Source organism: Drosophila obscura, unplaced genomic scaffold, assembly GCF_018151105.1.
Source record: "Drosophila obscura isolate BZ-5 IFL unplaced genomic scaffold, ASM1815110v1 contig_150, whole genome shotgun sequence".
Lineage (NCBI taxonomy): Eukaryota > Metazoa > Arthropoda > Insecta > Diptera > Drosophilidae > Drosophila > Drosophila obscura.
The window spans coordinates 9,526,622-9,548,937 of NW_024542736.1; the positions used below are offsets into that span (position 1 = coordinate 9,526,622).

General features: G+C 46.2%; 3 protein-coding genes across 5 annotated transcripts in view; all 3 read left to right on the plus strand.

The window, feature by feature from the left end:
* LOC111069397 (sterile alpha motif domain-containing protein 5) overlaps window positions 1-9,340 on the plus strand; it is a 163,632-nt gene extending 154,292 nt beyond the window's left edge. For 2 of the 3 annotated variants that reach the window (XM_022359449.2, XM_022359450.2), the window contains 9 exons: window positions 560-759; window positions 2,739-2,902; window positions 4,601-4,682; window positions 5,275-5,496; window positions 6,676-6,868; window positions 7,909-8,063; window positions 8,131-8,429; window positions 8,504-8,625; window positions 8,814-9,340. In XM_022359449.2, coding sequence (XP_022215141.2) covers window positions 560-759; window positions 2,739-2,902; window positions 4,601-4,682; window positions 5,275-5,496; window positions 6,676-6,868; window positions 7,909-8,063; window positions 8,131-8,429; window positions 8,504-8,625; window positions 8,814-9,256 — 1,880 coding nt within the window. In that variant the 3' untranslated portion in view covers window positions 9,257-9,340. Of the gene's footprint in view, window positions 1-559; window positions 760-2,738; window positions 2,903-4,600; window positions 4,683-5,274; window positions 5,497-6,675; window positions 6,869-7,908; window positions 8,064-8,130; window positions 8,430-8,503; window positions 8,626-8,792 lie in introns of all 3 variants that reach the window. The other variant, XM_022359448.2, reaches the window with a different exon arrangement.
* LOC111069399 (putative lysozyme-like protein) lies at window positions 9,308-9,887 on the plus strand. Its single transcript, XM_022359455.2, has one exon. The coding sequence runs from the start codon at window positions 9,308-9,310 to the stop codon at window positions 9,659-9,661; it is 354 nt and encodes a 117-aa protein (XP_022215147.1). The 3' UTR covers window positions 9,662-9,887.
* Window positions 9,888-14,154: 4,267 nt separating this feature from the next.
* On the plus strand, window positions 14,155-17,899 carry LOC111069424 (carcinine transporter). The gene is made up of 10 exons (XM_022359491.2): window positions 14,155-14,221; window positions 14,658-15,037; window positions 15,100-15,218; window positions 15,599-15,761; window positions 15,866-16,042; window positions 16,126-16,275; window positions 16,384-16,608; window positions 16,722-16,849; window positions 16,956-17,377; window positions 17,604-17,899. The coding sequence occupies exons 2-10, from the start codon at window positions 14,742-14,744 to the stop codon at window positions 17,718-17,720; spliced, it is 1,797 nt and encodes a 598-aa protein (XP_022215183.2). The 5' UTR covers window positions 14,155-14,221; window positions 14,658-14,741; the 3' UTR covers window positions 17,721-17,899.
* The last annotated feature ends 4,417 nt before the right edge of the window (window positions 17,900-22,316 follow it).

The window sequence follows — 22,316 nt, forward strand, 5'->3', positions numbered from 1 at the left end:
CTCAGCTGTTGGTGCGCCCCGAAAGTATGCAGTGGGGAATTTTACACTTGAAATGCTTCTGCTGCTGGTGCTGCCTCTGCTGCAACTGCAGCAGGCTCCGTCTGTCGTCGTCGTCGTCGTCGTCGTCTGTCGTCTGGCGAGCGTCACATGCATAAGCGAGCATAAAATCTTATGTCCGTTTCCGGACTTGCATCCGACCATAAGCCGCATGCCGCATGCCGTAGAGAAGCAGTTGCAACCGAAGCCACGACCAGTTGGAGTTGGAGCAACTTTTGCGCCGCCTTGCATGTGGCAAATGGCATTTCAAGTTTTGTGTGCAACGTTGCGTATAATAATATTGTGTTGCCATCCTCTCTCTCACTGCACAATTTTTCGGGGGCGCTTAAAAAACTTTTTAAAGTTTAGCCCCTGCTCTCCCTTCTCTCGCTCTCTTTTGCCCGCTCTGTCTGTGGATTCAACATAATCCTAAACCTAAGCCAGACTAACCCACACACACACACGCGTGCGCGCGCGTACTCGCACAACTTGCGGCTGCTAAACACAGTCTATCCCTTTGCAGACGACACCTACATGTACGACGAGGCCCTGCGAACTGGGGCAGGCGTGGGCGGTGGCATTGCAGGGCTTGGAGGCGGTGCCCACTATGCGGTGAGTGCGCTGCACCATCAAGGTCATTGGTACGACGAGCCGCCCTACGAAAGCGATCCCGATGACTTTCTGATGGCCGGCCTCAACTGCGGACCAGCTGCCACCATTCAGGTGAGTGTCGCATATACATATATAACCCAAACGTCATTATTCCAAGTACCCCTGTATCCAAGTACCCTGGCAACTTGTGTCTAGTCTTCTACACTTCATTGAGATCTTCGACAGCGAGTAGTAGCAGTAGGATTAACAGCATATATAGGATATAGAATTGGCAGACGAAACAAGACGGTCGCAGCGGCAACATTGTCGCGTCGCAGTTGCAATCACATTTTGAATTTATGTGCCATGCCGCCCTCTGTCTCTGTGCCGTTAATCCTGCTTACTTGGCTACTGCCAAGCTACTGCTTCCCAACCCCATTCCGAAGCCCCTTTCCTATGCCAATACCCAATACCAATCCCAATTTTAGCTTTGATTTCTCTACGGAATTTGCCAGCCACAAAAGTTGTGAGGGAGTTGAGTTTCCTGTTCAGCTTTTCTTTTTACTTTTTTATGCCTTTTTCTCCTCTGTTTGGTTCGGTTCGGTTCAGTTCGGTTTCCTTTTTCGATTCGCCGCTTTTTGTGGCTCTCTTTTATTTGCTTTATTAAATTATACGCTGAATATATTTTGTGCTGGCGCATTGATTTCTACCAACTTCGATTTGTATGTCCTTTGGCATTTCTCCTCCTGCCTTTGCTGAGTGCGCCCAGCGACTGGCACTGGCACTGCCACTACCACTGCCACTGCGACTCCAAGTCGAACTCACTTTATTTTTATTGACAGTCAAAAAGTGCATAATTCTTGTTGACTTGCTCGACTTTGACTCTCCTCTCTCAGTCTGATTGTGTATTGTGTGTCCCCAGCTCTGACTCTGCCTCTGGCTCTGGGCTGCAGGAAGGCAGCAGACGGCAGCGCGTCTTGAGACTTTTCCTTTTGCATAATTTTCCGGTGTTTTCTTTTAGGTATATTTTTTTTTCTCTTTTCTTTTATTTTTTTTTTTTTTTTTGAGTTGCGCTTTTGTGGGAACGCATTAGGCAAGTTATCGGCATTTGGGCTTCTAGTGGGCTGAGGGCGGAATTTGTTTTCTTAGTCAATTGAAATCACTCAACGGCGCAGTCCCATCGGAGACGATAGGGTGGTGGGGGGCTGTGGGGCTCTTCATGTAGCGTTGTTTCTTCCCTTTGATGTGGCAAACGAAATTTGTTTAAAATTGAAATGAAACTTTTGCAGGCCGGGCAGGCCAAAAAAGGTTAAGCGCGCGTCGGTTCGTTGGGGCTGCTTAACGGACCGCATTAGCCAGCCCGAAAGATATGCCCCAATGTGACTGGCATCTGGCTATCTGGTGGCACGGGTAACGGGTACCCTGATGAGACGTTGGCTCATTGAAATAGAATTGTTTGGGACTCTGCCTTTGATCAGAACAGTCGCAGGGACTGGTCACTGATATTGCCTGTGCCTGTGCCTCGGCCCGCTCCTCTGTGTATCTCATATCAAGCGGATTCCCTTTCCACTCCTTTCACTGGGGACTAAGCCTCTGCCCCACCACCCGGCACAAAACACTCGAATTCCCTCTGTCCGAAATCTAATTCCAGTGGATTGGCTTTTCCGAAGAGTTTTCCAAATTAAAAACGAGAAAACTTTGCAATTTCCGTTGCCCAACCAAAAACACACACACAAAAGCCGACAACAACAACAGCAACAACAACCACGGAAAAAAAAAGTATCTGCAAAGGAGAAAATTTTACTAAATTTAAAATTCCAAGCTGAAGCCACTGCAACAGCGCAAAGTGTGGCATGCCACACAGAGGAGCAGGCCGGCCAGCGCTTCCTCCCTTCCCTCTCTGGCGTGGTGTCGCTTTGCCATCATAAACTTTTATAACTTTGTTAATTTTTCATAATTTTGTTGCTCTACAGCGGCCAACAAATTCTACTTGAATGCTAATCCCCATGTTTGACTCTCCCTCTCTTTGTATCTCTCTATCTCTATCTCTTTTTCCCTTGTATATATAGCTCACTAATTTGCCATCTCTTTCTGCTTGTCTGCTTTTACAGGGTGGCCGTGTGCGCTTCTCGAACAACCGCGAGAGCACGGGCGTAATTTCATTAAGATCCGCCGGAGATATTTCACTACCGCAACGAGGGCCGCCGCGACGAGGTCTTATCGTGCCACAACAGCCGCCAAATCCACCGACAATAATACCCTTAACGCATGCCAGGTGAGTGCCATCCCCATCCCCCCTGCCCTCCCATTGTATATACTGTGGAGTTGGGCGTTGGGCTGTATTGTTGATTGCCATTATTATTTGCAGTTGAGTTTATGGCCAAAGGGCCGACAGGAAAGGTGGCGCATTAATACAAATAAAAAAGGAATCCGGCGATGGGTTGGGGTGTAGCTGGGGGTGCCAGTATCATCCGTTGCTGGGATTGATTGTAGGGTTTGGTATGGGACAGTTATGATAACCCCTTTTGGTCAATGGTCAGACTCACACCCACACCCAGCCACACACTTCAAAGGGGGTCAGGGGCAGCCATCGAATGATCATTGATCCATAAAACTGTGCCACAAAATCTCTGCTCAGTGTGCCATGAAAAGGCCAAACATTTTTGGGCCAGTAAACAGGCTAGTGGCAGGCCTAGCTTCACTTTGGGACGGGCTTTGGCACCCCAGCCTAAATGGTAGGTGGCCAGAAAGCAAAAAGAAAAAGAAACACCAAAGCAATCAAACTGGCTCAATCGCCAAAAGGTGCACCAAAGGATTGACCCAACAGACAGACAGACAGAAAGAGGGGAAATAAAGGGTAGGTAGTCTCCACTTCATTAGTGCGGTTATCAATGCTCTGCAGCCACATGAATGAATCAGCCAAACGAACGAATGAATGAATGAGGGAATGAATGAGGGAATTAGTGACTGAGTGAGTGAGTGACGGAGTGACAGAGAGGAGAGTGGCAGACCAACATATCGAAACGTATTGGAGCGAAAGTCATCAATTTCATATTGTTACGCATGCCACAATAATGGGAGATGGGCGATGGGCGATGTGGCAAGGGCAGGTGGCTGGTGGCAGGGTGCCAAGGTGGCAGGCAGTCAAAACCAATAAGAAGACGAAACGAAGACGAGAAGGCAGCGGCAGAGACAGCACGACACTTGAATGAAATGGCATTATTGCTACTTCAACGCCAATCCACCAGACGACGGAGTCAGGCTCTCCTCTCAATCAACCAACAGGCAGGCGCACAGGCACACAGGCACACCCGGCACACCCGGCACACCCGGCACACCCGACACACCCGGCAGTCCCGGCAGTCCCGGGCAGCGTTTTCCACACGTACGCATACAAAAGGACTTGCTGAAATAACTTATACGCCCTGTGCGCCTCTGGGGCCCAAGCGCAAAAGAAAACTTTCCCAAACACGAAACGGGGGAGGGGGGAGAACGGAATGGAATGGGAACGAGCACCGAAGAAGGTGCAAAACAAACAGCAAAAGGCAACCAAAAGTGAAAATCTCCACAGTGTTGAAGCCAAATGGCAAAAGAAAAACTCGTAGCAAGAAAAGCAAGAAAAAAAAAAAAGAAAAGGGAAGGAAGGAAAACGATATCAAGTATTTATTTATATGTACGAGTATGACCTTTGTTTGCCACACGACCTCTGGCCGTGCCCCAGCCTCTGGCAGTGAGAGAGAGAGACCTTCGGCCCCCGCGATTATTGTTTGCCATCAAAATGTTTGTCCAATACGATTTTAAAGTTCCTTCGGTCCTTCAGTAGGATGTGATACCCACTCAGGTTGTGTGTGCTGGCGCTTAGATAGCTTATTATTGTGTGGGGCATACGATTCAGGGGAGATTCATTTGGACGGAGATTGAACATTGCAAATGGATACACAATTTTGACACTTGATTTCTTTCTTCTTTTCAGATCCCATGATCGTGAGAGCGGCGACTATGCGGGTTCCATTTCAGATCTACAAAGCGTTACCTCCAGGCTCAGTGCTGTATCGGTAAGTATCCCCTTTTCAGCTGGGACTGGGACTGGGACTCGTCCTGGTCTCATTTAAGTTGCAGCTGCTCCGCCTCCACCTGCAGCCCCCCGTCGAACTGAGCGCATCTGAATGCGTCTAAATTGATTAAGTGCTCTTTGTGACAAACAAACTTCGCATTTGGCCAATGTCGTCTGGTCTGGGTCTCGTCTCGTCTGGCCGAAAGTGGACGAGCATCGAGCAAATTCACATTGAGGGAGCCGCCGAGGGAGGGAGAGCCGCCTCGGCGCATAAAAACTTGAAAAGCTTTTTAGCCAAGTTTTTGCTTCTTTCCTTCCCCTCTGTCTCCTGCGTTTTCTCTGCTTTTTTTTTTGGTGTGCTGATCCTGGTGCTGGTCCAGGGCCAGGTCCTGGCACTTAAGCTGGCTAAACGTTGTCGGAATACCAACAAAGTTGCCCGCATTCGATGGGGCAGTGGAGGGGGTTCAGTGCGGAGTTGGAGTCCGGACATCAGCATTTCATTTGCAAAGTTGACTTGACTTAACTTGGCTAATATGGAAACGCACTCAACTGGTCTCAATTCTCTCTCTCTCTCTCTCTTTCTCCACCGACAGATTGGCACCAACAATTGCACGGCTCGATATCGAACACTGAGCGGCGGCATCGGGGAGTCACCCTCGCTGTCGCCCAGCCCCTCATCGGACTACGAGGACATTGGGGTTGGGGCCGCACGGATGCACGGCCTGGCCCCAAGTCTGCTGGCCGCGAAGGCAAAAAAGAATGGACTGCCGCACGGCAAGGCGAATACGATTTGTCAGAAGGCCACAGTGCATCATGTAAGTTAATTAATCGCCCTGCAGCCCTGCAGCATATACATATGCAGTAGATAGAGAGAGAGAGCCGCGGATGGGATGATGGGAGGATGGATGCACTTGCAGATGCAGATGCAGATGCGGGGCACCTGCAGGGACACTTTTTGTTGACACATTCTGTGATTCTGTCGGCCGCAAAATGTAATTAGCCTGGTCGTTGGTGATTTGCATACATATATGCAATCGGAGCAATCGTAGCAACCGGGCCACGGGCACTCCTCATCATAATGATGTTGGCCTAAACTCTTTGGCATGGAACTGGAGACTGTGGAAGGGCTGCAAAGAGGCGCAACATGCACTCTAAATGCAAATGCCAGTTAAATGAGTTTTTATGGCCCCACACACCCACACCCAAACCCCAAACCCCGAAACCCCGAAACGGAAATCCCTTCCTTTGGCGAAAGTGAAAGTTCATTTCGAGAAACTTTAAATGTTTGTGTGCCGCTGCCAACAACAACAACAACAACAAAAATATGAGCAAAGTTTTGTGCTCTCCTTTGGATGTCTATGTGCAATGTGGCCCTTTGTGCAATGAAAATGAATGAGCAACAAAATATGAGGCTGCAATCACCGCCTGTCCGCATGTCCGCATGTCCCCTGTCCGCTGTCCGCATGTCCGCCTGTCCTTTAATCTCTTTCTATGCTCGTATTTGTGGAAAGTGTATGCCAAGCTTTGGCATTAGCCTTTGGTGCTCGGCGTCGTCTTTTTTTCGGGTGGTCAAGAGCTCAATTGTGTGAGCCAAGTCAAAGCCAAAGCCCAAGCCAAAACGGAAGCAATGCAGCCAGAAAGCTAAAACCGAGTAGCCCCCAAGCCAGACATTGCTATCTATCCCCCCCTCCATCTCTCTCTCTCTCTCTACAGCAGTCACTCCTTTTTGCTCTCTGTGTATTGGAATGTTCGTTTTAAACTTTTTAATGATTTAACTAACAAAACTTTCGTTCCGTTTTTGTTCTTGCCTCTCTTCTATTTCTACTTCTGCTCCTCCCCTTGGCAACATGCAATTTATTGCACAACGATGACGACGATGCGACTCTCTCTCTCTGTCTCTGGCGACTCATTCAACTTTCACTTGGATTCGTTTTCGGCTTCGGTTTCGGTTCGTTGCTGTTTCTGCTGTTTCTGTTTTTGGTGTTTTTTGGCAGTCGAGCGAGATGCGTAGCTCGCCAAAGGAAATTGGCGCTTTTAATGAGAATGGACGGAACTTTGTGGCCACAAAGGATACATCGAGGGATTTCAGCAACTCCCAAGACAATACCGACCGTGGCAGCATGAGCGATCAGGCGTTTGCCTGTTCGGCCAGCTCCGTGGAAAGTTTGCCCAGCGCTTCCGGTTCGAGTAAGTATATACACAAATTGCACCACTACTCCTAGTATCTGTCTGTAAATATGTATAACTATTGTGTGGTGTGGTGTGTGTGTGAGTGTCTGAGCTTGCAATTTGGGGGTTTTTTTTTTGGGGTTTGATTTTGTCTGTTGCTTCTGCTGTTGCACACTGAGCTGTCTGAGTGGGGGAGGCAGGCAGGATGTTGCTGTTGCATAGAAAAATTCCCAGACTGCCTGGCTTGCATATTGGTCTATTAACAGTTGTAGTTCTTGTTGCGGTTATTCCGTTGCTGTTGCTGTTGCTGTTGCTGCTGCTGCACAAAATTTTCCAAACTTAATGAATTTTTAATGCAGTTGCTGGCGCACAGGGACGGGCCATGCCGGGCTGGGCCGTGCCGGGCCGGGCCAAGTGGCAGCAGGGCAATGTCTGGGGCGTGGTTAAATGAAGGGCAACCGCTTCCCTTTTTTAATGAACAAAACTTTTGCCCAAATAAAGGCAGCAGCAAGCAGAGCAAAAGGCGGAGCAGCAACAGCAACAGGATGAAGGAGTTGCTTCTTGATGAAGGGTTAAGGGCTAAGGGGGGTGTAGGGGACTTTGAAAAGTGCAAGGAAAAATACTTTATTTTGGCCATGTGGCCAGGATACACAAAGCAAGGATTAGCCAAAAGCTTTGGCCAGCAAACCAAACAGCAAGAAAAGCCAAAAAACAAAACGAAACGAAACAACAAAAAAAATAGAATGGAAAACTTCAAGTGCATATTTGAATATTTTTGGGAGTACAGGCCATCGTCTTTGCCTCAGTGTGTGTGTGTGTGGGAAAATATTTGAAAAGTTTTTAATTAACCAAACGAATCGTGTGTGTGTGTGTGTGTGTGTGTGTGTGTGAGGGCATGTTTGTCCAGGGAAAATTCCTTTAGGTTGCTGCCTGTGGCTAATTGGCTGTGGGCGCATTAATTGGAAATTTTCCCAGACAAACTTTGATCCAAGGCAAAGGGGTTTGGGGGGGACGTACCAAACTAAATATTTATCAAACTCTTAATCCTTTCGCTGCAGGCACACAGGCTCTGGTGCGTCCCGGCAGTCCACACAGCTCCATATCGGCGGAGGATCGCACCTCGATGGCGGTGCACAGCGGCAGCATCTGCAAGGCCAAGGCCCTGGTGGATAGTCTGCCCAATCCCTACGACAAGGAGGCGCTTAAATTTAAGGTAAACTATACGAATAATAGGCAGTGCCTCATGAAGTATTCTAATCTTGGTGTGGTGTGGCCTACAGAAGGGCGAGCTCATCGATGTGCTGTCGATGAACGCCTCGGGCATCTGGAAGGGACGATGCCACGGCCGCGTCGGACACTTCAAGTTCATCAATGTGGAAGTGCTGCCGGAGCAGCGTCTGAAGAACTCCAGCAGCAAGACCCTGGGGCCCAGCTCACGGCTGGGCGGCAACAGCAGTGCCTGCAACAGCAATGCGAACAGCCACAGCAACAGCAACAATGGGGGCGGACCCAGCTCGGTGGAGGATCTGCTGGTGCGCATCGGGCTCAAGGAATACACCTCGGTGTTCGTGCTCAACGGGTAAGTGGTGTAGATGAAACAAATTAACCAACCTTTATTGTGTTGGATTGTTTCACCTATCGTTCCATTTGCAGGTACGAGGATCTCGAGCTCTTCAAGGAGCTGGAACCCGCCGATCTCGACTATCTGGGCATACTCAATCAGGAGCATCGGGCCAAGCTGCTGACGGCTGTGCAGCTGCTGCATGACATTGAATGTAAGTGACATTTAACCCCTGCCCCTGCCCCACCCCTCCCATTACCACCACCCCCCAGGGTATTTCATTTGTAGACCTTTCTTTGGGCTATTTAATTTCAATCGCAAACCTAACTCAACCCACCAACACCCACACTAACCCACACACACTCACATGCATACTCACAGCTACAAATTTCACCCGTACAGGCTCCGACGTGGACATAGCCGGCTCCAGCTCAGAGAACGATGAGGCACGGCTGAACAACATCAACAAGAAGCACGGCGCCTCGCCCTTCGGCCGGCGTCACTTTCCGCGCGACTCGGGCTGCTATGAGGGCTCGCCGCTGCCCAGCAGCCAGACACCGACGCAGACGGTCAACTCGACGGACGAGTCGAACAGCCTGGACGACGTGGTGACCAAGTGCTCCAGCGAGATTATGAAGCGCGTGGAGAGCGCGCGCCGGTGCAAGGACAATCCGTTCAAGGCGACGCTGCCGGGTGGCGGCCGGGTGGGCAAGAAGTCATTTCTCGGCGGTGGCGGACTTATGGCTGACGATACGCTCACACGTGGCGGACTCAGTGAGAAGTCGAGCGATTCGGGCGTCAGCAGCAGTTCGCTATCGTCGGGTCCGCTGAAGAGCAGCACTTAACATTTGCCCACTATCCTGGCCCACGAGCTGCTGCTGGGCGTGGGCGCTGGCATGGGTCTGGGCCTGGGCCTGGGTCACGGTCACGGCCTGACTCACGGCGGCACCGGTGGCAGTGTGGGCGCCACATCGCCCACCACATCGGTGGCCTCGGCCAGCCTCATTGGGGCCCATTGCAGTGGCGTGGGCAGCGGTGCGATGGCCGCCGCACCGCTGGGCAACATATGCAACACTCTGCCGCATGCCCCGTCCAGCAATGTGCCCCTCAACCGGAACCTGGTCATGCTGCGCAATCACCTGCGCAAAAATACGAGCGGCAGCAGCAGCAGCAACAGCGGTGGCGGCAGCGGCGGCAGCGGCAGTGGAGGCGCACAGCTGCTGCAGGATCAGGATGACAAGGATCAATAACCCATTTACTACATCAAATTCTTAGTCTAGGTTCGTGGATACTGGATCCAACTGTATTTGAGTTAAGTGTATTTCAATTGCTGTGATTCGATAGTGAAAACAAAAGGCCAACACGCGTCTTTCAGTTCAAATGTATAGTGTATAGAGAGAGATAGACAGACAGGGTGCGCAGGGTGCAGGGTGCAAGTGAAGAAAGAGATTGATAAGGGAAAGAGGTAGAAGCAGAGAGCAGAGAGCGGGAAGAGCAGTCTTCAGAGCCAGAGCCAGAGCCAGAGTTAGTCAGTCAGTCAATCCTTCCTCCGATAATGTTGGCATTTACACAAATATATAGCATATATACATCACACACACACACACACTACACATATACACACACTTAAATAAGCAGAAAGAAAGAGAGAAATTCTATATACATATTGTACTTAGTAAAGTTTTGCCTATTTTTTTAGTTAGCTTTTTTATTATAGCAAGCTTCGTACGAGACTTGCCCCGTCTTTTGATTTGCCCCGTGACCTTCCCCGTTTCCTGTTCAATTTGCTTTGCATATACTTAGGCATATAATTCTCAACGTGATATTGTGAAACGTCCAACTTGAATTGCATTTTATACACACAAGCACACACATAGACAGACTCCTTTTTAATGTCTTTCCAAAAACCAAACAGAACACAGACAACTCTCGAGTTGATTCCTATTTTAAAGCACTCCGCGGTGTGCAAGCAATAGTCCAATTCAATTTTAATAACCAAACGGAATACATACGAGTATTTATTGTATAAACCACACACAAACCTAAACACACACACACAAACTTGAAACCGAGAGAACAAAAACACCAAACTGCCATTCGATACTAATTTTAATTGTTTTATACTCGTATAAGTAAACAGAAAAACATAATAATGTAAATGAAATGAAAATAGAAATGCAAAATGCAAAATGAATATATGGAGACCATGAGAATCCGTCAGAAACGTGTAAAAAAAATTGCCAAAAAAATAACACACACAAATAATAATAATAAATACAAAAAACGAAACACGAAACACGAAAAAAACGAGAAGGAGGAAATGTAATGTACGCTAAGCAATATTTTTCAAATCGTAGCGAATGGTGTGCGGATCGTGTGTACATATGGGAAGGGAAGGGAGTGCGGATCCAGCTATAGAGAACAGAACCGTTTATGCCATTTATGGAAAATATCAAAATGTATCCATTAAGAGCGATTTAGCGATAATCAAAAGCAGACAATGAAATTAGTCAGGCAGCGCAAATGTTTTTAATCAGTTTCCATGAATTAGTTAAATAAATGAACGAGTATTTATCGGCACAACGGCACACAACAACTACGAATAAATCTAATTAAATATACACACACCCACACACACACACACTACATGAATAAACTGATTCGAATACATATGGAAGCATAGCATATAGCATATAGTCTAGCATAGAGCATATGAATATTTAAACATATTTATGGCCATTATTGTAAATGAATAAAAGAGTATGCTTTGACTTTTACTCGAAACTCGAAACATAATTAAACCTGAACATACATATATATTATCTGAGCATAAGGATATCGATAATCGTATGGATAATTCATCTACTCTAAATCTAAATCTATCCAAATAAATTAAATCAAATTTAAACCACAAACAAATCGCACGTGTTACAGCCAGATAAAGATAATGATAAAGCTACCGATTAAGATAGAATGAACGGGGCAGAAGGGGGGTTTGGGGGGGACGAGGAACGATAGTGAGCGTAAGGATAACGGATTATAGGCATTTTTAAATTTAACTATCCAAATTACGTTTAAGTGTTTCACAACTGTAAATTGTATCAAAGTTAAATAAAAGATTATTTATATATTAGAGAGAAACCAAGAAACCAAGAAACCAAGAAACCACAACCCCAACAACACAGCAAGTGCTAACTTCTTCTAATTATCACTGTAAAATGATGTAATTTAAAGAAAGAATATATAAGCAATATTAAAGTTTAACCTTAAAAAGAGCAACAAAATTGATTTTTAAGCCAACAAACAAACACACACACACACACAAACACTCACACATTACACACCGACAACCACAAAACCAACAAAAACAAAAACCAGTAAATTTCCATTAGTACACAGTAAAAAGTGAGCGCAAACTAAATTACGAGTATTCATTCATTCAGAGTTCAGTAAATTTTAGAAGAAATTTTCAAGCAAAACTAAAAACGAAAACAAAAACAAAAAACAATACAAACAAAATGGCAAGCGATGATTCATGTTTACGCATAAATCAAAGTAAAATTCTTTAAATAAAAGTGAACATATCTAAAAAAAATAAACAACAACAGGCGACTTTCATCTTGGTTTGGGTGCGGATTTCGTTTTGGCTTCTACGATATTGAAAATCAATCAAAATTATGATGCACACTTTTGGGCTCTTTGCCCTAAGTCTTTTGTGTGAAATGTGCCAGCCACATCCTAGGTATGTATACCGATCTACAATATCCAAATACAAATACCATGCGGTGCCGGCACGTGTGGAGATCTTTATCGCCAATGATCAAGCCCATCATTAACTTCCATTGGCTTTCATTGGCATTGACCTGCCCGCAGCCTTGTGCAGGTCTGATCTTTACTATTGCCTCAGTACCCCGCCATCAATCATTTGATCGGACAAAAGAGACGGCCCCAATGGCTTTCGTAGGAAGCAATTTCGAGGGCACTCAAGGAGAGCTGAAAGTTCACAACAATTGGGAGCAGAGCAGAGCAGAGCAACAGCCGCGACCTCGCCAGCACATGTGATTCACCTAACCCTCCCAGAACGGGTACACTGTGCCGATGATTGCTAAAAGACTATACATTCGTATATATGTATGTACAAATGTAGACCAGGAACAGTCGGCACAGCGACACGCTTAGATGGACACAACGCGTCGGTGTCGGAGTCGGTGCCGCTGACAGTCAATAGATTAGCGACAGCGCCTCCGTAATCTGCGCTGATTAAATCTCAGATCTACTTCTTATCCCAGATCTATACTGCATTTGCGATGATGATGATGTTTATTCATAGAGAGAGACACACTCGCACATGCTCCGCTCTGTGTGTTGGGGGGGGAGGGCTTACTTTTTACAGCGTCTAGTAAGTAGTCGCATCTCGGTTTGGATTCCAGTATCAGCACAAGCGGGAACTAAATTTGCGCTTAAGTGCTTCAGTAAATTGTTAAATTGCTTTGTCTTTCGTTCGGCTGCTATATGAAATATATGAAAATTGATATTATTGCATTTGCACCCAGCTAAGTAGACTTTATCTCATCTTCTGCTACAGTTTCTCAGCTCTCAGTTCTCAGTGCTCGGCTTAGTTTCAGTTTCAACCTCAGTCGACGCGCGTTCGCATTCCCAGTCAGAGTCGTTAGACAGCAGCAGCAGCATCTGCGCACACAGACAACAAAAAAAAGTTAAATCATATCTGTAATCTAATAAGCATATGCATACTCGTATAAACACATACAGTTTTTTAGTGTGCCTCGAAAAACGCTCCTACTCAAGGTGCAAATGCAGCGGAAGTTACCGGGATCGTTGTCTGATCTCTTGGATGGCAGCAGTTAATTCGAGCTTAAGCTGGTTGCCTGGCACCAGACATTATTTCTCTTTGTCTAGTCCCCCGAAATGTGTCTTTATCTCGGGCATCCGTATCTACATGCGAGAATCTTATCTTTTTTTTGTTTGAGACATGAAAGCTCTGTCTTTGCTTCTGTCTAACAGCCACAATAAAGTTCAAATTGCATGTGCAATCGCAATCGCAGTGAGAATGTAACATTTTAACGATTATATGTTATATAATTCCCCGGTGATTGTTTTCCATCCAGGCCAATCCATCAAATACCCATTTGCTTTCATCAGTGCTGTGCTCTACACCCGCGACTGATAAGCATGTTGACCCATAGAGCTCCTATCTGCATATATTCGTGATTAGATTCGCTGTGGCAGCCGAAAATCGTCAAAGACATAACCTGCTCAATTCTGGATTATATAAAAATAGCCCCATAAATGTGACAGGTGCAGTGCCCTCTGGCCGCTTCGCTCCGAGTGGAATGTGTGGGACCTCTCGTGATGCTTAGACGTTTACTATTCTAATCGTATAAATTAAAAAGACATTCTGTTATCAGCTAATAATTTTATAATGCCGTATATGCTCCATCTGGGCCTGATAAGTGGCCACAAACCCGACCGGCCGTTCAAAGCAACACCGTCGGGTGTTGGTAACAGTTGATGAGCTCTCGCAGGCGTCAAAAGTTTCACCATTTCGAGGCGGGATGTGAACAGTGCATTCGTCGAACCGTGAAAAACCATTTACATTTTCAAATATCCCTCAGATTGGGATGAAGTTGTAGCACTGCATCGAGCATCATTCTCAAAGTGAAATCTCAGAGAACAAATTGCTAAAATTGTTTAAGGTGAAAATTGTATAAAGTTACCAAACAGTTTAATAAAATACTTGCCGTTGGCAGAACGGTAAGATAATCTTCTGTGCCGGGCAGCATACAGTCGTGGTAAGTTTATACGTTTAACAGTAAACAATTGTTGAATTGGCACTGATATTTTTTGAAAGAGTTTATCTGTTAAGTGCTGGAAAGTGTTGAAGACTGGAATAATTTGTTTATTTTTTGTGCTGAATCGATTGAATTCATTTGCCTTTTCCCCTATCACAAATTTGATTATTTTTTCATCATGAAATGGCTGAAAGTCTATTTATAGCAATCAAATGAATTCAGTTAGTCAGTTTAAAGCAAACAAACTCTGCTCGTTATTCCGTTTCAATATCAGAAATTATGACTAGCAATTGTGCATATAATTTAAAGATTTTTACAACTGCTATGGCGCCAAAATTCTCATAAGAGTTTTGGATGAATTGCCGCGCAAGCAGTGCTTCTCGTTTAGTGCGAAGTTCTTAAGCTGAGATGCCATAAAGATTACTCTCGTTATCAGGGACCCATAACCGACCGACTGAGTGCTAGACACGCTGCCAGAGCAGCGGCCACTCCACTCCACGCCCCTCCAAAACAGAGCAGAATGAATGAGAAACTGGAGAAGGCGAACAGCCGGAAGGCGTCCCGCGTCTCACACATGGACATCGATGAATCGGAGCTGAACGATCCCTTCCAGGCGCTCATGGAGAAGGCCGGAAACCATGGCCGCTACCAGACCCTCTACAATTTTCTGTTCATCGGTGGCCTGGCCTTCAGCGGTGCCATGATCTATATGAACATCATTCTGGCCCTCAACATACCCGATCACTGGTGCACAGTGGCCGGCAGGGAGAACACAAACTTTACGCTGGAGCAATGGCGCGACATAACGCTGCCCAAGTAAGTGCGGATGGTTTGAAATTACCTGCCAAGTGTTGCCACTGTACGATCTCTTCGTTTAGACAGGCGGACAATCGGGGCAGAGAAAAATTTAGCAACTGTGAGGAGTTCCAAATGAATTTCACTGAGATCCAGGACTGGTCCAACTGGAACACGAGCCTGCGAACCAATCAAACACAAGGTGCGTAAAACTTACAGGAGAGGAGAGGATAGGCGCGGAGAGAAAGGTATTTCAGCTTACACTTTACATGGGAAAGCATTAGAAACGGCTTTCGAGGATTACGTACCAATTCCATCGGAGTTGAGTTGAGAAAACTTGCATTATTTCGATTCAGCGTTTTACCTTAAGAAAGTGTCTGCTGGAATACTTACTCGTAGAACTTTGGCCAGATTAGTGGTGAAATTACTTGGCATTTCGTTGTTCTATTCTCTCCCCTGCTGCTGTCTGCTGTCTTATAAATTTTTGCAACTTTGCACTCGAATGCATTTTACGACCGTTTCCATTACCATTCCCATTCCCAATTCTCCATTTTGCCATTTTTGCCATGCCCATTCGCGCAGCTTGCCAGAATGGCTGGAGCTATGACAAGACCTGGTACGAGAGCACGATTCCCACGGACCACAATTGGGTGTGTGCCAAGGATTTGTTCGTGACAAATGTGTTCGTTGTGGGTCGTGTGACGGAGGTGGCTGGCTCATTTATATTGGGACAAATGGGCGACTCGTAAGTACAGCCGAACTAAGTTCCACCGACAACTAAGTTATGAGATGGCAAGTAATTGAATTTCTCTTCTCCTTATGCGCCTGGTCGGTCCTTGCCGTGTCCAGCTATGGTCGCAGGTTGGTTTACTACATTAGCGTTGTCTTCTGCTCCCTGGGACGCATCGGGTCCATCATGTGCACCAGCTCGTACACGTGGTTCCTCATCATGTCCGGCATCGTGGGCCTCACCGTCAACAGTCTCTTTCAGTCGCCCCAAATCATTGGCATGGAAATCTCACGGGAGTAAGTTTGACAGTTGAACAAAGTTTCACTTCTCCCCTGCTGCTGCTGCTTCTGCTGAAACTAACTTTTTGTACGTACTCCAGGGAGGATCGCAGTCGCATTGCTTTCTTCCAGAGCTGCGGCTGGTCCATTGGTACCACGTTTATGCCGCTGCTTTATTGGTGGCTGGGGCACTGGGACTCCTTTATGTGGCTCACATCGGTGCCCACGGCAACGGTTTTAATTTTCTCCAAGTAAGTCAGACAAAAGCATTCCCTTTCCTGTTGGGCAGCCGTTTGCCAATCGAACCAAATCCCCCAATACCCAATCCCCAATTGAATCATCATCAATTCTTTGACCAGATACGTCATCGAATCGCCGCGCTGGTTGATTAGCAAGCGACGCTTCCGCGACGCCATTGTGCAGCTGAGGAAGATAGCCAAAATTAATGGCCGCCGTTTCGATGTGACCGAGAAAGAATTGGCGGAAATCTACAGCCAGGACAAGCAGGATGTTACCTACGGCATTGCATCGCTGTTCGCCGGCTGGCGCCTGGCCCGCAACACCACAATCATGGGCTTTAGCTGGTGAGCTGGTAACGCATTCAGCATTCAGATTCGGACAAGGACCAGAGTAGTGCCGTGCCGAGGTCTGACGAAAAGCAATTTGCATGTCTAACTGCTGACCACTCTGGTTTCAGGTGCGTGGTGGCCGTCTCCTATTTCACGCTGGTCCTCTTCAGCTCTCGCATGGCGGGCAATCCCTTTTTGAACTTTTTGTATCAGAGCATTGTCGAAATTCCCGCCTACATTGTGGGTCGCTATCTGGGTGAGTGTGTAGTCAGCAGCCAAGACCTGACGCTGATTGAGAAAGGGTGTCTCCCTCTCCCTCTTTCGCTCTTTGTTCTCTACCTTACCCTTTTTCGTTTCCATAGGCGATACATATGGACGACGCATCACCAACTCGGTGTCCTTTCTCATCTCGTTCATCACCTGCGTGCCCATCATTGTGTATGCGACGGACGAGCGGCACGAGTACTTGATGATCTACCTGGCGACGTTTATCAAGTTCCTCAACGCGCTCACTTTCTTCACCGTCAATCTGCAGTGCCTGGAGATCTATCCGACGTGCATGCGGCAGACGGGAGTGGCGCTGGGCACCATTCTGGCCAATGCCATCGGTGTGCTGGCCCCGTATCTGGTCTATCTGGGCACCACGGTGAATATCCGTGCGCCCTACTACATCCTGGGCACACTCTTCCTGCTGGGCGGCATTGGCGCCCTGTTCCTGCCCGAGACGCTGCACAAGAGGCTGCCAGACACCATGGAGGAGGCGGGCAACTTTGGCAGGCACGATGTAAGCAATCAAAGTTCCTTTTTTCATAATTACTTACCTCTATGCAATGGATTTTCATCTTGAGTGGCAGGAGTGGCTGGCGGAGAAGGAGTTCATTCACCTTTCTTCTCTTGCTCCAGCAAGCTACTTCCATCCCATGCAGATTCCTGGGGCTCATCTAATTTATAATCTAAATTATGCAAAGCAGCCGTAGCCTAATTTCATTTTTCACAAATTTAATTTACAGAAATTCTTCAGTCTGCCAAAGCTGCCGCCGGCGCCAGTGCCCAACCAGTCGCTGTCCAACCATCCGGAGCTAACCAAGCTCAGCCAGACGGAGGTTTCGGTTTCGGTTTCGCCTTGAAGGCTGATATGCCAATCGATTGCCAGATTCCATTCCAACGTCACCGTTTCCGACGTTCTGTCGCTAACCGTTACTGATACTGTTACTGTTACCGTTACTGTTGAAATCTCGTTCACGTTGTTCCCTTTGTGATGTTACATTAGGTATGGCCCAAAGTATTGCGAATAAAGTATTGTTATGTAGGCAGCCGTAATAAGACTCAGATAAATCACAAATCATCCACCCACCCACACACACACAGACAGACAGACAGGCAGAGGCGGCAAGTGAGAGGTAGCCCAAAGAAATCTCTGCAATGAGTTTATCAGCGTATCTGTCAGAAATTTACAAATTACCTGACGCGCCCTTGGCAGCCATTTCCATTGGCTGTGCGGCAAGCTAATGCTGTGGCTAATTTAATAAATGCCACCAGCCACCAGCCAGCAGCCAGCAACCAGCGGCAAACGCACACACGACGTATACGTAATGCGTGGCAGGCGCCTGATTTATGCAAGTTATGTATCAATTTTTATCACCAGTTGCAAGAATTGAGCCAAGTTCTGTCTCTCCGCGCCGCTCCATGGGGGGTGGCAGTGGGAGCTGGCAAAGTGTTAAACTGTAAGCGGGAACTAAGACCAAAATAACGACAGACAACAGCAACAGGAATTACAATACATGTGGAAATAAACACGAACGGAGAGTCGAGGCTGTGCATACACTCATCTCAGCCTCCAGCTGGGAAACAGTCTTCATTGGAAACCCAAATGTGGAATAATGATATTAATTTTATATATTTTCCAAAAGCTCTTCTCTTCGGTGTGACATGCTCCACCTTGCTGATGTAGCCCGCACTTACCCTATGGCAAGGAACGACTGCACATACACAGTATTATATGCCACGGAATGAGGCACTGCCACACGGAACACGAACAGGACGTGCAACTTTTGTGCGCAAAGGTGTTTCGTTTTTCAAGTTATTTATTATGATTTATTTGCCAATGTGGCGCGCTGATGTGGCCAACGTCTTCCGTCTGGCTGTGGCTCTGAGACGTAGCCGGCGACGGAACCCCATCTCGGGTTGGGCTGCAGCAGCGATAAGTAAATTGTTTATCCTACTTGTGAGTTATGTGTCCAGGCCAGACCCAGACCCAGTCGCAGACCCAGCCCAGGACGAGGACGAGGCAGCCATTCAGTTTGATGATCGTGTTGATGTTGGGCCCTGGGTTGGGGTTGGCCCTGATGCTATTGCTGCAGATGGAGTGGAGCTGTAATGGCCAAGGCAGCTAACATTGTTATGCTTTCATAAACAGCTGAGCGCAATTTTCTGATAAGCCAAGTCCTCGCTGTAGGTTTGGGGGCGGGCGGGCGAGTGTTGGTGTTGGTGGCTATTTGTTTCAATTTATCATAAAAGGCAACGCCGGAAGTCAGCCAAGCTGCAGTTGAATGAACGATGAACGACGAAGGGGGGAGGGATACCTGGAGTTGGTTTAACTAGGACCACGAGAAGGCGGTTTGAAGCGGCTTAGCCTTAAGACGTGGCCCGGGCCAAGTCGCAGTCCTTGGCAACTGCTATTAGCAGGGATTTCTGGCCAGAGTGCTCTTTAAGGAGCACTCCACCACTGCATAAATATGGCTCACAATTATCATCCGGCTGTCGTCCGAGACGGCAAATGTCCCTTACCAAATATTCCCCTCCAAAGCATTCAGTTCTATGCTGGTCGGGTTAGTCCATGTCCCTGTTTGCATCCTATGGCAGTAATGAAAACAAATTCCTGGCCATTTGCAAGAAGAAAGACAATTATAGGAGCAAACACGGTGGCAGGGGCAGGGGAAGTGCAATGAAAAGTAAATCTGAGTTGCATTCCTCGGAAAGGAAGGGCAGTACTGGCTGGACTGGCTTTTCTTACACAATTTTCTTGGGGGATTTTTTCATATTTCACGCAATCGAGAATGAACGAAACTATTTGCAATATTTCAAGCAGCTGCATCAGGCTGCCACATGAACGGAATCCAGACATGAAAAATGCAATACTTGCTGGAGTGAGCTGCAGAGGTGCAGAGGGGTGAAGAAGCGGTGGAGAAGTGCTGCAAGTAGCGGGTGCCACAACAGTGATTGCGCTTTATTTGTGATAATAAAACACACCATCGCGCCCAGACGACGGCGACTACTGGAGCAAGGATGTGGCTAGCCAGTGGCTGGGGTAGCAAAGCCAAATCGAACCGCGAAATTGCAACAAACTGCTCGTGTACTGGTGGATTGGTGGGTTGGAGGAGCTGGTTCAGAGACAGAGCAGAAGTCAGGACCTTGTGGCAGGGTAAGAATGTTTAAGCTGCAACAACGTTGCAGCAAATATTAAAGGAAAACACAACGGGCTGTGTCGTTGTGGGGCGGTACGTTGTGGGGTGCGCCAAAGGATTTACTGCATATTTCATGTTCACAACGAACCAATTTTACGCTCTTCAAATCCTATTAGTCAATGGCCCTATGGGGATGCAACGGCAACGGCAACAGCAACGGCAACGCCAACGCCATCAGGAGCAGCATCAGCATCAGCACCACCAGGCACTGGCACTGGCCTGTATCAAGTCATCTGTTTGGCGGCAAAGGGTTGATATTGGGCTGGGTATAAGGGTGGTGCTGGGTGATTGGTGATGGCTCAGCTCAGATACTGCGATTTACTTCCACTACCCTTACCGCTACCCCTACACATACATGTATCTATATCTCTATGTGTGTGCACATATATATATATATATATACATATGTATATAAGTAAGACTCTCGGGCAACTTCATGGGCCCCGAGTCGGTTCAGGTCAGCTTAGTGTGTCTGGCATTTCCACACGATTATGCATGTGAGTGGCGGTGTTGGTTCCCCCCGGCCCTGGACCCACAGCCTCTGCTGCTGCTGCTGCTGCTGCTGGCTGCGGGTGGGGGATAAGCCCAGTGGACAGCCCGAAAAGCCCGCCTGGAAACGGTCCTCATCAATCTAGCTGCTTGGAGAGCATGAATTATGAAAAACGTGCAAAATGCAAACGGAAATTAAAATTTATCAAAAAAAAAAAAACCAAACAGTACGGAAAGGGAAGGAGAAGACAAGAAATGAACACACTCAAACCACACACCCACACACACATACACACACGTGCATGTGTGTATTTGAAAGGGTAAAAGAGTTTACAGTCCGTTAGACAAATACGGGCTAGGGTTTGTGTCTGTGGCAGGGGCAGGGGGGCCTCATCAAATCAAAGAAAACAAAAGCTGAAACAGAAACAGAAGCTGAATCTAATCACTAGCCATATGGTTGTCAAACAAATTTTAAGATTTAGAAAAAATGTAAAAATTTAGTAAAAATGTAAAAAGGTAGAATAAATGTAAGAATGTAATAAAAATTAAAAAAAAACCCAAAAAAATGTTTTTATTTCCCATTGACAATAGCTGACTGATATAAAACGAAAAAATTTTAATCTCGCTGCGGCGTTGCTCGCTGACCAAAGCTGACTGATATGAAACGAAAAAATTTTAAATTCTCGCTGACAAAAGCTGACTGATATGAAACGAATAATTATTTTTGCTTGCTGACAAAAGCTGACTGATATGAAACGAAATAATCATAAATGCTTGCTGACAAAAGCTGACTGACATGAAACGAAAAACTATAATTGCTCGCTGACAAAAGCTGACTGATATGAAACGAAAAATTATAATTGCTCGCTGACAAAAGCTGACTGATATGAAAAAAAAAATATAATTGCTCGCTGACAAAAGCTGACTGATATGAAACGTAAATTTATATTTGCTTTCTGACAAAAGCTGACTGATATGAAACCAATATAATTGTAAATGCTCGCTGACAAAAGCTGACTGATATGAAACTAAAAATTTAATTGCTCGCTGACAAAAGCTGACTGATATGAAACGAAATAATCATAAATGCTCGCTGACAAAAGCTGACTGACATGAAACGAAAAACTATAATTGCTCGCTGACAAAAGCTGACTGATATGAAACGAAAATTATAATTGCTCGCTGACAAAAGCTGACTGATATGAAACGAAAAATATAATTGCTCGCTGACAAAAGCTGACTGATATGAAACGAAAAATTATATTTGCTTTCTGACAAAAGCTGACTGATATGAAACCATTATAATTGTAAATGCTCGCTGACAAAAGCTGACTGATATGAAACTAAAAAATTTAATTGCTCGCTGACAAAAGCTGACTGATATGAAACTAAAAATTATAATTGCTACGCATGAGCAAAAGCTGACTGATATGTTACGAAAAATTAAGAATTAATCGCTGACAAAAGACTAAAGGAAAATGTAAAAACTAGAAAGCAATTAGCTAAAAGCAATGCGTAGATTTGTTATTTTTTACAAATTGAACAATTCAAACGAAAATTACGCGTTTTAAAGACTTTTTTACACTTCCGTTGTTTTCGTCCGTTATAGAATATTGTGAATGCTCAAAATCAATAAAATTTATGTTTTTCAGATTATATAAAACAATTGATTTGAACTAAAATAATTTGATATAGATATGTATGTATGTATGCATGTATGAATATATGTATATGGTCTATCAATATATACCTAGAGACATATGTATGTAT